Source organism: Plectropomus leopardus, chromosome 2 (genome assembly GCF_008729295.1).
Source record: "Plectropomus leopardus isolate mb chromosome 2, YSFRI_Pleo_2.0, whole genome shotgun sequence".
In the NCBI taxonomy this organism is placed as follows: domain Eukaryota; kingdom Metazoa; phylum Chordata; class Actinopteri; order Perciformes; family Serranidae; genus Plectropomus; species Plectropomus leopardus.
The window spans coordinates 36164073-36188656 of NC_056464.1; the positions used below are offsets into that span (position 1 = coordinate 36164073).

Here is a 24584-nt window from a genome sequence, read left to right on the forward strand (position 1 = left end):
GTTCCTCCCTTCAGTTATTTTTATTGCAGAAAAATGCATGCCTTTTGAAAATCACCAGAAAGAAAGAAAAAAAAGCCAACATTTTCTGTAAAAAATGGCTTTAAGATCCCAATGACGACCTTGATTGCAACGTGCAGGAGTGATGATGTCGTTTTTCTGTTCCAGCGCTCTATTTAAATATAACAGTTCACGTAATTTCAACACTCCTGCGGCAACTGTAAAGACCCATCTTCACCTCAGCAGGAAGAAAGAGACACACACTGTTCACTTTCTTCACAAAACATTTCAACAAGAGAAAGCTGAGGTCGATTATCCCGAAGTGTTTTTCACTGACAAAACCGCCATTTGACTCGTTACATATTTACACACAGATCACAGTTTATATATTTGTTCCTTGTGTGTTTCTCTCTTACATAATGTGTATATTTGTGTCTAATTGGAGGATGTCTTTTTCAGTGTCTGCTGACGCCACTGCTGCAGGAAGGCGAGCCAGGAGGGAGATCTCATTACTGGTTGGTCCCGAGTGCCAGTCCTGGCAGGGTGAGAAACACACTGCGACCGCACAGCCTGTGACACACACATACTTACACACATTTGCACTTCTATACTTGTGAGGGCCCTGGGTGACATGATACATTCCTTTACACATATTCCTAACCTTAATGATCACAGCCACACAGTTAATGTTACTGCTATCATTACCCTGAGCCTGCATACAATAATGACGCTAAAACGTTCAGAGTGTTAACCCGTAAAGTGCCATTTAGAGAAGTGAGGTCACTTTACAAAAAGTCTAAAACTCTAACAAGTCCTTGATTTTTGGAAACACAGGGTAAACACAAACATGCATACAAAACATACAGGTTAAAACACACACACACAAACACACACACACATCCTTGTACTTATATTTTTGTACGGATCCTCATTTGTGTACTGCATTCCCTAGCCCCTTACCCTAACCTTAACCATACAAACTAAATGCCTAGCCCCAATCCTTACCCTAACCTTAACCTAACCCCAATTGCAACCTGAACCCTAAAAACTAAATTTTAACCCTCAAACAGTCCTTTGAAAGAAGTGAGGACCAGTCAGAATATCCTCACTTTCCAAAAATGTCCTCACTCCTCTGCAAAAATACTTTTTTTGTCCTCACTATGTGGCGTGTACAAGAACACACACACACACACACACACACACACACACACACACACACACACACACTCACACTCACACTGTCCTCGTCACACTGCAAGAAAACAGATTGGAGTCAGCTTGAGAAGTCAGCTGGCTGCCCATGACGACAATGACATCATTGCGCAGCTGCGATGATGAACAATGTGTTCTGACCCATTTCTGGTGAAAAGAGCAACCGTCCTTTGCTCTGGATCCTCATCAGTCTGGATCAGCGGAGGAAACTGTTACTCACTGAAGGACGTGTGCCCACGTAGCATTTTTATTTGGCAGGAAAGTGGTGGCAGAGCATTGCAGTGCACTTTATTTCGGTGTTTGTCGACAACTCTTCCTTTTTTATGGTTTGATACTTATAGTACTTATCACTTTATGATTTCATGACAAACCCAAATGTTTTTTTAGATGAGTTTTAATTATTTTAGCACTTATTTTTGCTTGAAGCACTTAAATAATTCTATTTTGAATAAGCTGTCTTTTTGTTTATATATTTTATTTATCTTTTGTATATTTATTTTCTTGTATTTTAAATATTCACTCTTCTATTTTCCCCATGCCCCTTCTTTTTCTGAAATATTAATTTACATTTTTTTATGCTATATTTTATACTGTTTACTGCATTTTAATAGTACAATCAAACAACGGTAAATCATAGGAGCTGCATAATATTTACAGCTTGTTCAGACATCCTGTCCTTGTTGTGTTGACATAGTTTTATTTGTTTTAATATACAGAGTGAACAAAAATTTGATTGAAATGGTTAGATTGCTGATCCCCCTGTGCCATCAATCTGAAGCCAACCACGCCATTATGTCATCCCGGGTGTTGCGTCAATTAAGGTTTTTTTCCAGTGTGTACGGGCCTGAAGAAAAATTCTAAAGATTCAAATAGAAATTCAAATAGTTTAAACCACAATTAGCTGTATGAGTCCTCCAACTTTGACTCAGGAGCAGAAATCAGCCTTTAAACTTTAAGAGTAATAATAATTAGACCTTTTTCGTAACTCATCATTGATACCCACCAATTTAACACTTTTTTATCGTGATATCATTTTTAGTCATATCTCCCAGCCCTGTGACACAGCTCGGGACAGACCGTAGCTAAAACAGCCGCAGTCACGTCATCAGCGCTGACTACATGAACCAAAATTAAATCAGTGCTTTGAGGAGGAAACATAACTTCTGTATCTCTTAAAACTCTCTCATCTCTCAGAGTGCAGCGACAGAAGTACAAGCTGGACGGACAGTTAATGCTTACTGTTTGCATTATTTTGGGTTCGTGTCGAGGTTTGGTGGAAGAAGTTGGATGCTGCAGCACTCCTCGGCTGTTTTTAGTTTTTTATTTCTATTTTTGCCATTATGCAGGAGAGCAGGGAGAGGGGACGGGGAAGTGGGACAGCAGCAGATCAGAGCATGAAGCTCTGTTCACAGCTTCACCGTCGCCCAGGCAAGAGCCAGCCGGAGACAGAAATAAACCTGACAGGCGTTCTTGAGTTCTGCACTCCTCGCTCTGTTCCCTCTCATCTGTGGATATGACACAGCTGAGTCACACAGCGACTTGTGTGTGTGTGTTTGTGACAGGGAGTGTTCATTAATGTGCAGCTCATTTGTGTGTGTTCACAGGTGTGTATCAGCAGAAAAACCTAATAGGATCAATCAACTTCAGTCTTATATCTTGACAAGGCAGCAACGTACCTACACACATCTCCTCTTTGAAGTGTGTGAGTGTGTGAATATAACACCCCGCGGCTCCTCTTTATAGCTGGCTATAGGCTAAGTAAAGCGGATTATAGCGATTTACCATCTCGCCATTGTCATCTCCAGTACAATCTAACCACTGATGTGATTAAACAGACAACACATTTTCATTCATGCCATCAAATTCTTCCATTACGTTTACAGCATACTAATAATTTAGTTCTCCTGTTTCATAAACTTCCCAACAGATTTCCCTATCAGCTTGCAACAATAAATATACATACCTAACAGTCTTTCTATATTATTTCTACACAGCAACCCTCGTGGACCTACACGATGTGGCCGATAGATTTTTTTAAAGCAGTTGCAAAACTTCCAGCCATCAGTTTTCTCAACATTTCCTGTTGGCTGTGCGACTCATGTGGACATTTCTCTGATTTTATTAGCACATTTCTAGAATTGTAGGACATTTCCTAGGATGTTTTTAGGATTTGGGACATTTCCTCGGATGTTTCTAGGATTTCTCTGATTTTAGGACATGTATGGACTTACGGACATTTCTAAGATTTTAGGACATTTCTAGACTTTTAGGATGTTTCTAGGATTTTAGGAAAGAAATAGCTTAGCTGGGGGGGGGGGGGCGCCTGCACCCTGTAGGGGGCTAAATGTGGCGCAGGGGTTGTAAGTTGAGTATCACTGCTCGACACAGACAGTTATATCATGAAGTATTTTATTATTTTCAAAATGAAAGTAACTTATAATGTCTAATGCATTACATTTTAAAAGAAAGTTGACCAACACTGCAGGTGAATGGCTGCAGTTGCGCACACACACACACACACACACACACACACACACACACACACACACATTTGCCGTTTTAGTACAGCTGCACTTTGTTTTGCCGAGTACTTAAGTTAGTAAAGTGAAATTCACAGCTGTATGCCAACTATCATTTCTCTTCCATTTCCTCTCTTTTGTCGTCACTGTGTCGCTCTGTCCATTTCCCTCTCCATCTCTTTTTTCCCCTCTTGCTGTTGTGATAAAGAAAATGAGTCTGCATTCTTATAATGGAGATTAATACGTGTTATTGGAAACAGTATTGTCAACATTCATCACTTTCCAGCTTTCCCTCCATTATTTCTCTCTCATTTCTTCGTTCCTTCCTTAACAATAATCAACCCAATAAGTGAGTCTGTAATGGTGGAAGATATTTGATGACACACCGTATTTGAGCAGACTTGCTGTAAGTGCAGCAGTGCAGTCATATCCAAACCCATTAGATAATGGAGCTAATATTGTGATGGAGCAGATAATGCCGTCCTCAGCTCCACTTCCTTTACACAATGCGGAATATATAGATTTGATACATTTCCTGGACGCTCAGTTTTAATTGGCCAAAAAGCATCAACAATATTTCAACGTTATTACAAGTATTTAAAACATCTTAGCATTGCATATTCTTTCAAAAATGACGGAAATGAGCAGGAAGCAAGAAAGACTGCTAACTCGTCGTCTTTTCCACCCGTTTCTCTTCAATTGTATTGAGATTGTTTTGGCCAAATGCAGGATGGATGCAGGACATATGCACAAGGAAACAGGTCTTCAGTGGCTCCCAGTATACAACATGAACGCATATATGCACATTACATGCACGTCAGATATTAAGTGCCCTTGTTCTAAGAAGCTGTGTAACAAATGATCCTTTCATCCTGCAACAAGCTCCACAGCACAGAAAAATATTGCTGCTGTCAAATATGGTTTTAATATATTCATCATGTGCAGCTACCACAGCCATGAGCAGCCTCTTCTTCTTTGGTGCTTATTGGTCACCATCTCTCAGTTTTAATGAGGAGCTCGTGTCAGAAACAGACAATTACGTCCTCTGGATCAGTGCTCCTCCTCGTTGTTTGGTTTTTATTAAACAAGCTCCGACATAAATGATGCGTTAGTTTTTATATAGATACAAAATACTGCTGCTGTCATGCGTTATTTGATATATCGCTGTTGTCAGATTATAAGCAAAATGTATTTTTAGACACACTAATGTGGCTTTATTGGTGGCAATGGTCAGTCGACCCACCACTTCTGTCCACACTGAAATATCTCAACAACTATTGTAGATTGTGAAAAAATGTGATCATGCATCCAAGAGAATGATTCCCAATGAATCCGCTGATGTTTTTGTGGTTTCTGAGTGAAATATTGCAACAATTATTGGATGGAGTGCCTGTAAATTTTGCAACCCAGTTTTTCCTTTTTTTATTGGTTAACAGTTAAGTCCAAAATTGATTTTAAGATTCTTTAAACCCTCTGAACTTTGCAATAGAAAAGGCCATCCTGTTCTCATCCCAAGTCGTCAAATGTTGCCACCTTTGCAGTGTTTTTAGCACAAGATTCGAATTGCACCTTTTGCGTTCACATGATACGCTGTTGGACGCTGTCAGCCAAGAACACGGCCAGACGAAACCATTCGTTGTTTTAATTTTTCACAGCCAGATGGCTGGACTGCACCTGCAACAGTAGCCTGATACACGGACGGTCAGCATCATTATCTAAAAATAAGGCCTTAATTAGTATTAAAGTGTGTGAGGTCAACCTCCCAAAAGTCTTAGAAATGCAAAGACAATGGGAGGACACATCAAATCAAATGACGAATGAACAAGCTTTTTTCAAGACAAAAGATACAAGACAAGACAAAATGGATAGTTTTTAACATATGGTCATTGTTTTACATGTGTTTGACACTAGAAAGTTTTAATATTTTCAGCATTTTAAGCAGATTATCTAACATTTTAACTTAATTAAAAATGTTGTCTGTTAAAGTAGATATTTCAGAAAAATTGTCCCCAAATCTAATGAATGTTGGTTTCTTTTTTTTCAGTTTTGGTTACTGTAAAATTGATGTTAAATCAAGTTACACTTTAAAAGTCTTAAATCTAAGTTGCCATAAGCTGTAGGAACACTACGTTGGTTGCCGTGTGCTTTTGTTGCAAAAACATAATCACGTGCAATATCATCCCACCGTGTGCTTGTGTTAACATCACGGTAGTGCCATCCTTGAACTTAAATATCAGACACAGAAGGATACCTACAGCGTAAGATGAAGACGAGAAATCCACTACAAAGCGGCAATATGTGATGACTTGAGATGAGTGTTTTGTCAACATTGTGTTGAGGTTTTGAGGTTTAACTTTTCTGTCTGCTGTCGTTTCAGCGGCCTACATCAAAGTTTACCTCTTGGAGAACGGGGTCTGTGTGGCCAAGAAGAAGACCAAGTCAGTGAGGAAGTCTCTGGATCCTCTCTACAACCAGGTCCTGGTCTTCTCTGAAAGCCCGCTGGGGAAAGTGGTGCAGGTGAGAGACACCATCGTGTCCCACTGATTCACAACCGAGACAGACAATCGAAACACTGTTATTACATTAAACAGACTTGTTTTCAGCACTTAGTTAGTTATACAATATTTACTTTGAAACTGAGCAGGAGAACAATAAGATGGAAACAGTTCATAACCTCAATCACATACCAATCACACACATGTCCGCTGCAAGGCAACAATATGTGATGACTTGGGATTTGGGATGAGAACATGTTGGATGTTCAACACGTATAACAAAGGATTCGTGTTTGAAAGGCGAGGAGGTGAAAGTGATTTATAAATAATATTTTCTGAGTGATAAATTAATGTGTTAGCACGATACAAACTGCTGAGGTCCATTAGTTCTCATCGTTTCATTGTCCTGGCCAAAAAGAAATACTGTTTGGTCTCTGCTGTGAGGAGTCGCTCCACCAGCTGACACTCTGATATATTAATTAGTCTGGATAACAAGCTGTTTGCCTTGACAAGAGACACCTCTCAGGTTTTGACCAGCCCTGAGCTCTGCATGAGTGTGTGTGTGAGTATGTGAGTGTACTGTACGTGTGTGTTCAGTTCAGCTGTTTTTGCATTTGCCTTTGTGGTTTTAGTTAAGGGAAGGAGATGTGCGATGTCACTGAGGGTCCTCACAAACACAGAAACGGAAACGTGTGTGTTCTATAAAAACGCATTGACCCCTGACTGTCATTAGCTGTGCGGTGGTCTATTACGGCTCACACCTCTGAGTGTTTGTCTTTGACATTGCTGGAGTACATTACCGTCACAAAGAGCCAGTTAATGTCAGTGTGTCCTGCTGCTGCTCCTCAGAGATAAGCCGATGACCCACTAACAAGTCCTTGATTCTCAAACAGTCACAGATAATATTAACCTGCTGCTGGACTGCTGTGTAACCGGCATTCTGCCTGATGTACTGCACATGTACGCCCCATTTTGAATTTATGCAGAAGGGGAAAAAAAGCAACATCCCACAGTAAGATTAAAAATGAAGACTACTTTAAGGAAGGGAGGAAGGGACCAGAAGGGGGCAACCTGTGTTTTAAATTCACTATTTTACTCACCAGCCAAGGAAGTGTGCCAAGCTCTGAGGCAAATTTGCATAGTGGCTAAAAATAGAATTACATCGTCTGGGTTGGTCATGTGATGTCCACGGGCCCAGAAAGACTTTTTCCCAGTGACTTGCATTGGGAAAAACATGTCTGTAAATCAGTTAATCATTTTTTTCTTAGTGTCAAAACCCCCTTGAAACGACTCATTTTACTATCTAGATTTAAGCCATCCAGTTTGATAACATTCAGAAAGTCTAAAAGAGCTGCAACATTACTTTTTTTTTTTTTAGATTTTTTTTAAAGCACCAAAAAGGAAGTCACTCGCTCCGCCAACTGAAGTTAACCTGCTCGAGCACATTTGGATGCACACGGCCGCTGCAAGTCTCTAGTGCGCAACTTTCACAGGTCCGGTTCAGGGATCCAGGGTACATTCATACCATTTTTTTGCTTCATGCTCTACTGAGCAGCTCTCTTAAGAATGATTGCGGCCCCGCCTCCATGCTATATCCAGATCTTCTTGATACATCCATTAGTGGGACACAAACATGCACAAAAATGCACATGCCGCTGTATTCAGCCTCAAGTGGCTATTAGAGGAACTGCAGTTTTTGCACTTGTGCACTGGCTTCATTTTTCATTCTCTGTCAGAGTCACACCTTTTGTTGATTCATTCATTCTAAAAGCCTTTTTTGTAGCACGTATGATAACGTCACACCACTTCAGCCTTTGTCAGGAAAATCTAAACAGGTTATTTTAGACAAACACCTAATGCTGTTGTTTTTCTTGTGAGGACTGCCTCATCTAGCTGGATTGAAACTGTTTATATTTCCCCTGTGTTTATGTCCTCCAGATGTTGTTGTGTTGCTGTTCAATTTAGGTTACAGTAAACAAGGACAGCTCAGAAACTGATTCTGATAAAATTTACAGAAGAAAAATGAGGAGATAGTTTTTTTTTTTCTGTCAAAACAGGCCTTCACATAAAGTTTTATTACCTAATGCCAACGTTGTTTTACACAGATAATTTTATCATATCAATACACACAGAAATTCTTACATCAGGGATCCCAGGAGATGTCTTACAGAGGTTTTACTTGATAGATAGATTTCATTTTTACCACAAATGCAGGTAAGATCCCTCTGGCTCCAGGTCTTCAATAAAAACTGCTCTCATCTTCCCTGCTCAAATTTTCTGCTATCATCCTGCCTCACCTTTCCCGTTCCTGATCTATTCTCCATTTTTCCCCAGCTCTCCTTTTCTGCTCTCCTGTCTTTTTATCTTTATCTTCATCTCCTCTTTCCCCCTCTTCTTTCATTTCCCTTCTCTCCTCAGCAGTGTAGGAGATGTCTAGCCACATGACAGATAGCTATCATTTCTGCCTGCTCTAATTCACATTGCTCCAAATAGCCAGCAGTGGGTCGCAGCCTAAATTGCTGTAAGTCCCTTCTCCATAATGGCTTTCTGTCACAGAAAGCAAACCGACACAGCGAGTTCAAAGACACCAGAACTTATTCTGGTGCAGGAAACTTCATTGGCACCTCAGTGTCTTGTTTGTGTAGGTTTACTTTATGGGAAACGTTTTTGGGGGACATTGTTTAGAAAAATACGTTTTCTGGAAATGTGCCTGATTATTAGGTTACAGCAGCATTTTCGTTGGGTGAAAGCAATCGTATGAAATCTTAGTAATTTCAGTTAAAACTTTATCCGACTAGTATTTCTGATGCTGACTAGCAGGGCAATGTTTATTCTACTAGTCAAGTAATAGTGCACATCCCTAAGTGCAGATTTTGACTGAATTTGTGTTAATTATTGCAATTGCAGCATTGCATACTGGAAAAGTTAAAATGTGAAAGAAAGGGATGTAAAAACTGGTCGAAGAAAAAACTTCAAGAACTGCAAACTGAATTTGTACCTTATATTAAATTTTACAGAGTTTTATTGATATTTTTACCTGAGCTGTAGTTTATCCAGTATTCTCAACTAGGATCGGTATCCCATTTTCACCTAGCCATTCCATGCTGCTTATTTTTGTCTTCATCTGTACTGTGAAGTTTGCTGTATTTGTGTGTTAAAAAGACTGACTCTGACTAGAAGGAGAAAAAATGCTGTTGTAGAGCTTATCTGATCCTTGATTAGCTCATAATCTGTGTGGGTCCATGAGGGGTGAGCAAACTTTTCTGTTGGAGGCAAATATATGTGGCTTATTGTGCTTTAATCTGGATATGAGAGATTTGAAATGATGAATGACGTGATATGACATGATGATAAAAAAAATAAAAAAAATCAGTCCCTCAAGAATTTTGTAGGCCGTTTTTGTGATTATTGTGGCCTGAAATGCAGAATTTCACAACCGCATTTCTAAAAAGTTAGCTGATCACCAGCGATGAGCTGTTGCTGCAGTTGCCTAAGTGCTTAAGGACCGCCTCTGCCTGATTAGCACTAGCTTACCGAGATGTTTAAAACAACAAACTCACACTGAAACAGCTCGACTGTCCTTAAACACATCAAAAACGGTTGGGTAGCGCAAGCCATGTGATGTTAACAGCTAGCCCTGTCACCATGTGTGTGACTTTTCCTCAAGCACAGAGTGCACTCTCCTGCGGCAGATGTCTCATGATAAACAAATAGAGAAAAAAGAGAGAGGGACAAGGAGGGGGTGAGTGAATCAATATGCTGCACGGAGTTCTACAATGAATTATGGTTTTACCAATTTTAAATAGTCATATTTTTGGTAAGGTTTTGGTGATTGGACAAAATTGCAAGGTCATGCAGAATTCACGTGGATTGGCTGAATTTGTGCAAATTGTTGCAATAGCAACATTCTGGACAGACTGAGATATGTCAAACATGCTGTACAGTCCATGGGATGTTCTCAGCCTGTCCACATTTTGTGCATGGTTTGGTGCTGCCGACTGGATGCTCACCATTAAAGGGCGATGTTGTTTTTTAGTGTTTTTTGTTTTCTTTATGGAATAAATAATGAAGGGTAGATGTTTAAGGATCATGTGTGTTTTTCCCGCAGTCCTTTGCAGGCCCTGTCATCCTTATCTCGTCCTCAGCCTGTGTTTTAAATAGATCTTGTAGGAATGGGACACACTGCACTAAATGAGCTTGCTGTTATTGTTAGTGCATGCATATTAGTATGTGCAGGTGTAAATGTGTTTGTGTTTCAGTTTGCTCCATTGACTTTGACTTCATCCATAATTAAATGCATTTAAATCAGTCTGTCAGTCACTGCTGTAATGTGCGGAGCTGAATGACATTTTCACGACTGCAGGGCTATTCTCAGGTCAGACCGACCTAACAGGTACGCACTTTCATCACTCTTACTGAGCCATTAATTATTCTTCCTTCTATACCCATCCCTCCATTTTTCAACTTTCATCTCTTGGCCCTTCCTCCTCTCATCGTAGTGTATTTTTAGATCGTCGCATGGAATTTAAATCTCATCTTTTTTAAAGGGGGAGGAGATGTGATTGTACAAGTGAAGTCAAAGTACAGATAAACAGCAGTCATTCATGGTGTGAACACGTCCTTCTGCCTTCTGACGCAGAACAACAGACTGACTTTCGGCTGTGAGTCTGTGTTCAGACTGAATACAATAACATTACATCAGTCAACAGACAAATGCTGGTGTCACAACACTCAGAGGTCTGTAGCGTCCTTTTTAGAATTGGCGTAACCTGCCAAAAGGATGTTGTTGTTGGACGCCGCCATGTTTTGACGACATGTTGTTGTCTCATTTGGCTGGACTGAAATTTTCGGCCATTGGGCTCTGATGCATCATCTTGAGTGTGATTACTAAAAAGTGGTAATGTAAAACTGAGTAAAAACCTCAGTTCAAATCTGATGATACACTTAGTTTAGTTACTCCTTGAATTTGAATATTGAATTTGTAAGATAAACATTGGATACTAGGCGTGGGCAGTATCACAGTATTATGGTATACTAGGGTATTTAGAAATCCCAATGGTATGTTTTTCAATACAGTCATAAATACTATTAAACTCATTGTATGTAGTGCACAGCATGCACCACCAGACCTCAGTCTCTGGTTGCTACTGGTGGAACAGGCAGCTGAGCTGAAAGACACAGTGACACTTGTAAATGGCCGGCAGACTGCAACGGCATGTTTTTTACATCTATCTTGGTGAATTAAGGATTTATTTCAACCAACCCGAAGCTGGCGATTGTTGGAACAGTTGACTTACTAACTAGATTAGTAACAAGAGTTACCAGGACAGTTTGGTTGAGTGAGAGAAAATTGAATTCGAAAGGTGTTCAGTTGTATTTCTCTGTTTGATAAGGAAAATAGGTGTGTAAATATTACTTTTCAGACATTTTGTTGGTTTCTGTTGTTTATTTATTAGTCTAAAAAGCTGGAAGTAAGAAGCACACTTGCTGTGTTAGCACCGTACACTTATACTGTCATATAAGGCTCAGGGACGTAGGCTTAAAATTATATTGCAATATTTTTAGGCTATATCTCGATATACGATATATATCTCAATATTTTTAAATCTCCTCAAAAGCACTTCATTAATGCAAGAACTGGAGACAGAATGAAATGTTCCATTTTTTTAATCAAATTCTCTCTTTGATGTAACAGTATTGTAGGAATGACATTTTGTGCTTTGAAAAAATATTAACACAATTCAATTTTTGATGAATAATTATTGGTAATGTAGATATAATGACTAAGTGGGTAAAGATAAGTTGAACTGTCTGATAAGTTGAGAGAAGTGCATCACTTACTGTAATGCAACCTTTAAATCAGGAAACACAATTTATTCCATATCACGATATAACAATATCCAGTATCTCAGACGATAGATAGTCTGGTATCTGGTAATATAATATTTTTATATTAATTTCAGAAAGGCATGAAATCCTATATACCCCCTAAGCCTTCCGGCAAAGTTTTGATCAAAAACTCACTCTAACCTCCCGTAAATGCTGCCCTCAGTTTTTAACTTTGCATCAATATAAATTTAAATTTAAAACATTAAAAAAAAAAAGTTCTGTAAGCCCAATTTAAAATAGAGAAGAGCGTTGCATACACTCTAATTAACATGCTGTTTTGTTGATTTGTTTGTTGGTTTGGCCTATCTGATCTACATATAATATTAAAATGATGAATTATGGTAAATTATCAAAATTTTGGTGTTGGCAGTGGTCACTGTTGGGAATCTCCACTCACTGGATCTCAGCTGCTTCACAAACAGCAGTAAAAAACTCTCCATCCATGGAAAGTTGGACAGCTTCTGTCTTTACAACATGTGTAGCCCTTTAATCTCTTTTTTTTGCAACAGTTAACATACTTAATGCGTTTCTAAACATGAGTGTCCTGTGTGCACTTTGCTGACATCACATTAAATCATTTTCAACTCGGAGTAGCCAGAATGAGAGGTAGTCAAGTGCAGCTGCAAGTGACCCGATGTCCTTTAAAAGAAAAGTCATAATGTTTAATTATGTCCCATCAATCATTTTGTCAGATGAGGTCCCTTTTTTTTTTTTAAAAAAAATGTGTGTATCTAATTTCAAAAGAAAACCTTTAAATTTGACCTCTCAGCAGCACACTTACTTGAGGTTTAGTGTTTCAGTCAAATTTAATAACCAAGAACATCTAAGTAAGCAAATGTGTTAGCTGACCAATAAACCATGGTCACAGGCTACATAAAACCACAGCGTTACTGAAACGTAATGGTGACTGGGTTGGGATATCTTAATGTTACAGCATATAATATTTTATATTATATTTCAACATTTAGTCAACAGTTTACAGAACAGATTTTACCCCTGTGCACAGAGCCAGAGCCATAGAAATAAATGTTTTTCCCAATTTGGTGTGGAAGAACTTGGCTGGCCTGACCTCAACCCCATTTAACAACTCTGGGATGAAGTTGAACACACTCACTAATGTACTTGCGGCTGAATGGGAGGAAATCCCTCCAGCCAGGTTCCAAAATGTTGTGAAAGATCTTTCCGGACAAGTGGAGGGCCGTACAATGATAAGCAAGAAGTCATGGATAATTAAAGTATAATGCTGCTTTCCCCTGGCTTGTTTATTCCTCATTAAATAACATTTAAAGCTGCTTCATCTCACAATTCATCATGTAAATCATTAACAGATCACTCATCGGCTGAATAGACCTGTGATCTTTGTCAGATGCCGTCTTCATCACTTAATTGCACTTGTCTCTCTGTGCTGTGATCCATTAAATTAATGTGAAAATATGCGATATTTAAAAACAACTTATGGTTTGATTTTATAATTTCCTTCAGGGGAATTTTCCCCCATTTTAGGCATTTAGATGTCAGTTTAGGGATGCAGCAGTTTGCCACTTTAAAAATCTAGATCACTTAATCTCCACTTAAACTCTTCAGCGTAGTTAAAATCGGTTTGCAGCTGAAACACTGAAAATCAGAGGAACTCTTAATTTTTGTGGTGCAACACTGACCTGCTGTGGACGTTGATGTGACTGCATGTGCATCATCCTCTACAGTAAATCAACCTGACAAATACATTATTCCTATATAAATTGCTGGGTTAGTGGTTCAGTTGTAAATTCTTAATAATTTGATTGTTGTAAAAATAAAAGAACTTTTGTTAGATTTACTTAAAGCTACAGATGACATGCCGATGGCTCAAAGACTGTAACAGCTATGATTTTTCAAAGCTTCACTCTAAAATATGTTTGTCTGGGAGTTTATATTTATTTTTTAATTTTATTGTCTTTTTTTTGGTGGATCCGGTTGAAGATTCACAGTTTGAGAATGAAATTCTTAAAACAGCAGAGAAACTATAAAGCTACAGATGGAAACATGAATATTTTAAGGCTAGTCGGCTTATTTATATTATGTGAGGTGCTACGACTCGACTCAGGTTCTTATCTTATAGATGTATTTTGTTGGAGAACTTTATTTCCATCCCGTCACTCAGCAGTGATCAGTTGTTTCATTATGTTTAGTCCATATCAGTTTATGAAATTCCCCTGTCATAAAAATGCTATCTCTTACCCCTCATTTGACCTCTGTTCTCCCGGTGAAATAAATATGTTTATGACAGCTGATTTTTATTTAACTGCGTCACTTTTTATTCCCGTGAAGCTCTTTGTGACCTCGCTCTGCAAATAAACTTTACTTATTTATTTAATTTTGCACATAGATTTTTCTAATCCAAGTTAGCCAGCTTCACAAAATAGTCACAAAAACCTAAAACAGTAGCCACTCCAACCCGGGGCTAACTCAGACCTGAGACCCATGTTTCAAAGGCAGTCATGTTACCATGGAAACACTGGCTAGCAGCTGTCACTGATTGTTGCCATGGAAATATGGATCGTAATTCTGAGTTAGCCTGGGGGCAGCGAACTTTTTAGGCCTAAAATATGTCAATCTTTATTGCAAAAGTCTTGTCAATCACTCAGAAGCTTATGTGCACTAAAATAGAAAACAAAAAAGAAAAACACTTTTTTTTTTCTTTTTCAGAATTAAAAAATATCTGAAAATATACATAAACATGAACCCAGCATATTATCAAAGATAAATGTATCTATTAAAAAAAATTATGTGCGACACCTGTCCATAACAGTGAGGAATTGCATTTTTTTTTCCTTTTTTGCTCCTAAACACAAGTCATCATCATTCACCAACACTGAAAGATTCAGCAGACATGTCAGTGTGATAAAATGTGACTTTATTAATTGAATGTGTACAGTCTGCATCCAATTCAGACATTTTTTATTTTATTTTTCTAATTCAACTGATGCAAATGATGTTATGCTCGATCAAAACTTCATTGGTACAGTCTAAGATAATAATATTGGTCAAGCATTTAAACAACTCTTTTAAAGTATTATCTGGTGAAATATCTGTCACAACAAAATCAGATTATTCACATTTCAAACACGTCAAACAACTTGCATAATTTGTGACTATTGTGTATTTTTTCATATGTTCTCCCTTGTTAATCTCAGTGTTTCTCAGTGGCACTAAACACAAGAGGATAAACACATATATTGGAGTAACTGTGTGAAAGTAACTGTTAAATTCTATGTTATGCTATATGAAATGGTAAAAAAAAGACTGATCTGTAATGTTACCAAATTTCTGAGAAAACTACTTTAAATTTGACAACTTGTATTTGCCAAAACAAACATCTGAAAATCTCATAACTTGAGAAAAAAAACAACTTAAAATGTATTATTTTCTTTTTATTGACCGTCCTTTTGTTAATTTGAATTATTATTCTGCAAATATTACCGATGACTCCGGCGCTTTTTTTGCCCAAACCATCTCCACACAGCGGCTCCTCTACAATAACTTACATCTTATCCATGTACAGTTAATCTCTAAATTTCAATGTTCTTTAAATCAGTAACCTGTGTCCACTACCCTTTTATCTGTATGTCATCCCTGTCTTTATTATTACAATTTTAAAAAAAAATCCTGTTCAACAGATAAAAGGAAAATAATTAAATAAAATAGTTACAAGTTACTGTTACACAGTTTATTAAAATGCTAAATAAAAAAATTTTTAAAAAATCAATAAATAAAGCCCTGCCAATACGCAATACTTAATGTTTATCACAGCAGCTGAAATAAATAGATTCACTCAGTTGGACTGATGACCTTCAACAGACATTGACGTGAACTCCTGTCTTCCTGTTGTTGGACGCCATCGTGTGGTCGGTGTCTCCCACACTGGATCCTGCAGGATGTGATGAGGGAGGGAGGGGGAGAGAGAGAGAGAGAGATGCACAATAATGACAGGATACTATTAACACGCAGTTTTAACAACTGCCATCAGTCAAATGCCAGTTTTGGGCCACATGTTAGCTGTTGTGTTTAGTTTGTAGCAGGGATCTCTTCCACCGCAGAGCCACGCTGCAGCTGAGGGTGGAATGGGTATTGCCACTGCTCTGCTCTGCTCTGCCTCCTCAGCCTGCACACACACCCAGTATGAAGCACTGGGCTGAACTGGGAGAAGAGGCTCAGACACACTTGCACACCACAACACACACGTTCTTTTTATAAACAGGAAAAAGACGCATTCAGAATGAGTTGGAGCATAAAAATTAGTTGTTTCAGTCCATTTTCAAGCAAAAGTACCATATATGTGATGTCTTCAGCTTCTTAAATAACCTTTTTTCCCCTTGTTATATTAAATTAAATATTTTTGGCTTTTGGACTGCTGCTTGAACAAAAATATATTTTTTAAAAAGTAAAATTAAATAAATAAAAATAAATAAAGTAAAAAACAAATCCTTAAAAAATAATGTTTTCAACCCTATTTAAATTCATTCTGAACTCTATAGAAATTAAATATAAAGTAATGGGCTAAATTGATGATTACATAACGCATACATGTAATGCATTTCAAACAAAGCAAGTTTCACTCCTCAGATGCCTTCATGACGAAACACTTCACACAAGACGTAGAGAAATCGCACATTAAAGTTTATTTTAATGTGTATTTTGCAAAAACAAAAAAATATATATATCAAAAAGAGAGAAAGAAAGAAATCCATTATTGTAGTCTTATTAAACTTTACAACTTGCAGAAGGACACGTGCATACGTGGCATAAACACAGTGGGGGCGCAGTCACATAAAGACCGTGGGATAACTATAGTTATTTAAAATAAATACTATAATATTGTCTCACGTGTACATAACAATAAAAAAATGACCAATATTAACTATGACAACATTTTATTTGAGCCTGCACGGCTACCGTTACTTTTTTTCTTACAAAGCAAACGGCTATAACGTAAAGTCAGTATCATAATTGACGACGTTGCATTAGTGTTATTCGCTCTCTGGATGTTTATGAAATGCATTTTTGTGGCTAACACTTTCATTACCTGAACTCACAGCCGCTCTGACCTTGTAACGCGATAGTCCGGCTGTAAACGTGACGCTGTGAACTTGTTGGCTTACAGTCGCTCGAATAACACAATAGACTGTAAACAGCTCGTAAACGTAGCTGTACGCAGCTGTAAACGTAACAGCAAATAACGCAGTTTGAGGTTGTTTTATCACTTACCTCAGAGCAGTGTGTCGCTGTGAGGCGACATGGAGGATGGAAAGGTCTGGAAAGAGAGAAAGAAAGAGGAAAGTGGTACTTATTTTCAGCAGCGGGTTGCCAGGTGTGCGGTTTATCCCCCAACACATGTGTAGAGCGCGGTTCTCTGAGATTTAGTCACATCCTTTAATTATTTAGAGGGGGGGAGGGGGTTATGCAAAATGGGGGGAGGCACTTCAAATCGTTTTTTAAGCACCAGGGAGCGAGTTATGATTTTTGATTAATCTGAGGGAATGGGCATTAAATGGTTTTTTTTTTTTTTTAAACTACCACCAGAATCCCCAAAACCTGCAAGTGGGATTGAAAGAAATGTTTTCTTTTCAAATCACTAAAGTCATACAGTTGTTTTTTTTGCCAGACACTGTAACATATGGTTAATTATGCTTTCTTTTTCAATTTATAGTGACAAGCAGGGGCACAGAAAGACCCGTGGTGGTGCTCAAGCAACTGCCCCATGAATAAATATACTATACTGTATAGTCACAGTCAATGCACGCAAACCCAGCATCCTGTTGAGCAGCATCTATTTCAGAGGTCCCAACTAAGCCCCTAATGTCCTAAAATCCCAGAAATGTCTTAAAATCCAGAATTGTCCTTAAATGCTAAAAATCCTGTGCTAAAATCCTGGAGTTGTCCTGAAATCCTAGAAACATCCACAAATCCCAGAAATGTCTAAACGTACTAAAATCCTAAATAAGGGCCTAAAATCTTAAAAATGTCATAAATTCCTAGAAATGTGCTTAAGTCCTAGAAACGTGAATGGGGCTGCTGTTATTTTGTGAAAGTGGCCCTCGAGCAAAATAAGTTGAGTGTTTCTGATCTAACTTATTACATTTCTAAAGTAGAGATGAAATTACTTACAAACAAAAGTGGCGGCCCTCTCTGAAAACGCGTGTTTTTTTACGGACCTGGCAACCCCCGCACCGGTCCGACGACAGGACGCAGACTCAAAACTAATGGCGGACGAAGTTGAGCAGGTTGGTGCAGAAGCGTTAAATTGTGGGGTTATTCTCCAACACAGCGTAACTTTATTCACCCTTAAACAAGGGCAGCAGACGGTTTATTCGTGTGTTTGTTTTAGGAGCGTTATTGTGTCACTTTGGTTGTTTTTGCGCCGTTAAAAAGGCCCAGCGGCCTGTTAAACAAGCCAGCTACATTAGCCCCGGTTAGCATGCAATGCTACCGTCCAAAAGACAAAACGTGTTTGATTAGCGGTGTTTGGGAGCTTTGGTTCACGTCAAACTGAGTGTAAGAAAGATTTAAACGGTTACACGCTAGATAGCATAACACTCTCCGTGTTTACCAGTTTGCTTTTTTTATTTACTGTGTGCTGCAGAGTACTAGTTAAACGAGTTTGACCCGTTGGGGCTGCATTTTAACCGGATTAGAAATGCACCAAATATTTAGGATAAGATATATTGTAGAAATGATAAAGGGGCTACTGTAAAGTGAAGAACATACTATAAACGAATCTAATTTTCTTTACAGCTCAACATTATCAAAGGCTATCTATTTCAATTTGTTTTCCCAATTGTATTGCCATTTATCATAAGATATGTCTGCTTTACCTACACTACACGGCCACACTACCGAAATTTTAGCTGCTCGGTAGCAGAATTAGTTATGTTAAAAATTATTTCACAAGTTACTGAAAATTAAGTGAGTATCAAGATACTTATTCAAAGAATTATTATTATGCAAACAAACGCACACTTGTTTGCTCCTCCCATCACAGATCCTCTGCAGCCTCTTCACTCTCAGGTTACTCTGCATGGTTGCAGTGGTTGTGTGCTGGTAGCTGAATGTACCCTTCGATTAAGGTGTTACAGCTCCAGATTATGCATCAAGCCCCAGTCATATATTCATCAGCCCCTATTCATGTGTCCAATTTATTATTAACATTTCACTGCTGGGTGCTGAGAACATTGGCCTTTAGGTCTTTAGTGAAGCAGGACTTAAAGGGATACTGATTTTCGACCAGTTTTGTATCAAAGCAGTGTTGGCAGTATGTGCAGATGAACTATAGTAAATGTCCTTCCATCTAACAAGTGTCCAGATCCTTTCTCCTCCTCCAGCAAAACTCAATCGGATGATGCAAATTTAAGCAAAACATGTTATCTAGTGGAGTTTTGCTGCCTTTCGAGCGGTTACTGGAACTTACGGCTGTACCTCCGTCTTTTTCTATGGCCTGCTACCACCAACACAAAGATTTTAGAAGTTCATCAAGAGACTCACCCACCCCTCTCTCCCACTCTTTTGCTTTAAAACTCGGACTGAAATATGATCAAATGGTAAAACTAGGCAGTGATGATCGAATGTAAATCAAGATTATGTTACTACGCTGCCAATGTCCCCCCCTAAATGTTTTCAGACACATATTTTCATGCCCCGTTTAACGGTAATAGTAGTGTAATGGAATAATGGAAATGGTAGCAACACTTTCATTGCATTTATTTTTGTCTTTACAGGTGTTGAAAACTGTATCTTTAAAGTTACTAACTAATGTCTTTTATTTATGCTGCAGCAACCGACAACCAACACGGTTGAGGAGCCCCTCGATCTGATCAGACTCAGTCTAGATGAGAGGATCTACGTCAAGATGAGGAACGACCGGGAGCTTCGTGGTCGACTGCATGTAAGTCACACTCTGAATGTCTTCTTACACTCTCTCGAAAACACTGAAACACCTGGAAGCGTGCGTGGTTGATGCCTGGGTTTCTGCATTTTAGAGCAGCATGCCTGAAATGTTTGTGCTCTTGTTTTGCAACCTTTTGTGTGCAGTTCACTCAGTTCAAATTAGGGGTTGTTTGTTTGTCCCAGGCCTACGATCAGCACCTGAACATGATCCTGGGTGACGTGGAGGAGACGGTGACGACGGTGGAGATTGACGAGGAGACTTATGAAGAACTCTATAAGGTACAACATGGATTCCTCACTGTTAAAGCCTCATTTCTCCTTATCGAAACTTTTGATGTGGTGGTCCTCCCTCCCAAACAAGTGTTGACATAGTGGGCTTACCTGCAGTAATAGAATAACATTGCTTTACTGTTATATTCTCCTTTTCTGTTACTGTTAGCATTTTAAATGCATATTCTGATACAGCTCGATCAGGGATGGACATTATTATTTTCTGGGTGAAGGTAAGTCTATGAGCAAGTGGAGTAATATGCCTAATGCAGTTGTCCAATGGGGAAATAAAAATAAATGTGTCCCCAACACATTTAAATCTGATATGAAGTGTGCCCACTATTTATATGTTTAGTTAAAAAGTAATAATAACAATAATAATAATTGTATAGTTGCAAGTTGTAAAGCACCTTTCATACAGTGCAGTACAAAGTGCTTTACAGTAAGGACAATATAAGTACAGAGTGCTTCACATGAAAAAAGACAAAATGAACAGAAAACGGGCTAACATGGTTATTTATTATAAAAGGACAGTTACAACCAATGAAAAACAAAAATTAAGTAATTCTTAAAAACTTAAATCTTAAACTTTAGAATATTAAAATCTTAAAAAAATAAATAAAAGATCATTCAACATTTTAAAAAGAATTGCAGCAGTGTAACGCGTAAAAAAGAGTCAGAAAGAAAGAAAGTCGGAGCTAGTTAAAGGCTAGACTGAACAGACGTGTTTTTAGTTTTCTTTTAAAAATATTTAGTGAGCCAGCTTCTCTGACATTTACAGGTAGTGAGCTCCGTATTTTTTGGGGTGTAATTGAAACAGGCTGCATTCCCAGTTTTTTTTCGACTGTTGCTGGGAACCTCCAATAAACCAGCAGCAGATAATCGCGGTGTTCTTGAAGGTTAACTGTGGCGTCACGTGACTTAAACAGTCTGAAAATCACAAGATGAGTTTACGCTGCCTGTTTAAGGCAGGAGTATCGCTCGCTGTTCTGTATGTAACGTCCAGTTGTGGAAAAGGGGGCAGAGTGGTCTCGCCTCTGAGCCGGGAACAGAGGTGGTCACAGTGCTGAAATGAGGTCTGTGTAAAGAGCTGTTAACTTAGCTGCTAATACAAATAAGAACAGCGGCCGTAAATGTGCACACACTGGGAAAACAGCGATATTCAGGAGCTCCTTAACCTCCGAACAGAGGACGAGATCAGCCGCCATATAACAGAGAAGATAAATGATTCTTATTCACATGTTAATTCCTTTTATAAAGCCCTGCTGACATGTATTTTATATGTCACGCACGAGGCGGACGTTTGTGTGTTTAACGTCACGCAACATCATGCCTCGCTGGATTGTGGCATGAGTATAATCACACACTGTAGTGGAACGATGCTGCTCTCGTTTGGTTCTGTGTAAAAGTGTAGAGGCGGTATAAAGGGGGGACTGGGATCTCTTTAAGAGCTTTATTAAGTTTAAAAAATGCACAGAGTTTATGAATATGTGGGATATTACCACAGACATTACTGTAATGCTGAATCCCAACGTCTGTTGTTAGAGCAGATACTGAAGTCACTCATGTCAGCGATAACTGGGACGCGCCATACTTTTTTCTCTGATAATTATACATCGTGATATCGTGATTTTACCACAGATCGATACTGTATTGACTCATATTGTTGATTTACTGTCAGGATCCTGTTTTGTTCATAGTCTCAGTAATTGAAAGGAAAACATAAAAACTCTTTTCAGAAAGAAAGAAAAATAGTATATTAGCAAAATGTTGAATTATTAAATTTATACTATGACTATGGTTTATTTTATTTGTTTTTAAGATACGTAAAATCAGATAATCCAATCCTTTATTAGTCCCACAACAGGGCAATTTGCATTATCACAGCAGCAAAGGGATATTATAGTAAGGCATGTACAAGAAAAATAAGCCAAAAAGAACAATATAAACAGTAAAAACAAAATGCAAATCTCAGCGGTGAAAACATTTTTACAACAATCACACATGGAGAATTGAACACACATAATAAACATTACAAGCATAAATCAGTGAGTGATGAATGACATATTGGTGCTTTTTGTGCTCAGCTCAAGATTTGACATTTGAATGTTGTGTACATGTTGATTGATTGATGTCTGTATTTTGGACATGAAAAATACAACAAAACAATATTTAAAACATGAATAACTAAAAAGACATAATAAATTCCATCCACAGTTGCCTCAATTAATGTGTGTGCAAAGGAGTAGGATAAACTAAATCATCATCCTCCCCCTTCATTCAAAAATAAAATTATCACTGACGCCCCTATAGAGATCCTAAACTTGTCATATATGTATGCTGTACACATAAAACCACCTACATATAAATATTTACAATTCTGATCATATTTACTACTTTTAACACAACTGTATATCTGACTGTATATAAAGATACATATACAGTCAGATTTTTAATTTATTTATGACTTAAGATCTTTATTGTGAAAATGCCAAATAAAGTAGGCAAAGAAAATAAAATATAAGCAAGTTAAAAAAACACCAGAATGCCCATTAGACAGATTCAGTAGACAAAGTGTTTCATGCCCGAAAAGGAGGAGAAGGTGAATACTTACCAAATCTTACCCACTTTTATTCAACTTTCAGATACATTTTTAACATGCATGAATACAAGCACAGTTCGAACAATATAACATCCAGTATAACATACAACACTACAGTCTGTCAAAAAACACGCACTTTTTATTAGACACACACTCAAATGACAACCTGCGACTCTGAAAACATCCATCAACATCACCAAACTGGAAAAACAGAACACATTTTTTGTTTTCACTGTCAAATACATCTTTCAGAAGTACCTTAATAAAATATCCTGGAACGTGACTCATGGTAAAGTAAAAGCGTGCATTTTTGGTGTCTTTTTAGTCAACCAAGAGGAACATCCCCATGCTGTTTGTCAGAGGAGATGGCGTTGTCCTTGTGGCTCCGCCCCTCAGGGTGGGCTAACCCCCGACCACTTCCGGGTGTGAAGGAGCGTTAACGGCAGCTGGGAGGTTTCTTACCCTGAGGGAGCGGGTGGTGCCGTCATGACGGGCTGAAACCGGTCGGGTTCAAACATCTTCAGCCCCCTCAGGTCGGACTCTTTTGTCAACACCGTCCCCTTTACTTAACATTCATGACCCGGAGGTCCGAGACCACATCACCAATTCTCAACTTCCTTTTTGTGCGGCTCTGTGGATATAAACATGTTTTGACTCGAGGGAAGAAAGAGGACTTTTGTTTTGGAGAAAGAGCGCCTGTTTTTTTTTTTTCTTTCTTTTTTTTTCACAAAAAATTTGGGCGAATTATTATTAATCCTTCTGAAACGTGGATCGGCATCACTTTTCTTGTACTGTGTTTAGACGCCTTTCACAATAATTTAAACTTTTAAAAACCTGAACAAATTCTTTTGATTTGTTTAGAAAATGTGGAAAAAGGACAATTAGCAACTTGGCAAAAAAAAGGTCACTCATATTGCAGGAAATAAGTAAAAAGTGACAAGAAAGTTACATGAAATTTTGCTTTATTAAAAGGGGCAAAGATGTTGAGAAAACTGTAATCATAATTTTATATTTAAATTATTTTACAGGAAGAAAAAACTTAATTTGATTTTATTTTGTAGCACTTTTCTGGGTCATTTTCTTATTTTTCTCTTTTTTCACGCTTCTTTGCAGGTAATTTTCTTTCACTTTTTTACTAATATCTTGCTGATTTGGGTGCATTTTTGAAGTTGCTCAATGCCATCTTCCCATGGTTTTGAAAGAAATCAAGCTAATTTGCTCAAGTTTCAAAAGGTGAAATAGATTTTGAGATTATGGATTTCAGAACATTTGAGCTCTATTCACCAGGATATTTGATTTTGCTCAGTAATACCATTAAAAATCCATACTGTTTTACCCAGAAAAGTTAAATATTATTTTTAATCCTCTCAGTTTACCTCCTTTCACTGGACTCTCAGTTACAAATGTCTCATCGTGGTTTTAAGTAGCATTAGATGTGCTTGTTAGCGTGCTTTGGCCCGATTTATCAGAGTAATTCATAAGTATTACCAGACAACAGACTGAGCAGAGAGAACTTTTATGTTCAAAGCAAAACTCTTGCAGTTACTCCAAACCCATGATCTGTGAAGTATTTGGGAAGTTTGCATTTCTCTGGGACGGTTTTATTATTTTTTTCAAATATATATATTTGTAGTGTTTGTTGGCCTTGGGAGTACATCATGCTCAGATGTGTCAACGTTT

At 38.1% G+C, this 24584-nt stretch overlaps 1 protein-coding gene across 1 annotated transcript; it reads left to right on the plus strand.

The window, feature by feature from the left end:
- The first annotated feature begins 443 nt into the window (after positions 1-443).
- Positions 444-23751, plus strand: lsm3 (LSM3 homolog, U6 small nuclear RNA and mRNA degradation associated). The gene is made up of 5 exons (XM_042494226.1): positions 444-540; positions 6106-6245; positions 19920-20030; positions 20216-20311; positions 23230-23751. Exons 1-5 carry the CDS (start codon positions 444-446, stop codon positions 23308-23310), a joined length of 525 nt encoding a protein of 174 aa, XP_042350160.1. The 3' UTR covers positions 23311-23751.
- The last annotated feature ends 833 nt before the right edge of the window (positions 23752-24584 follow it).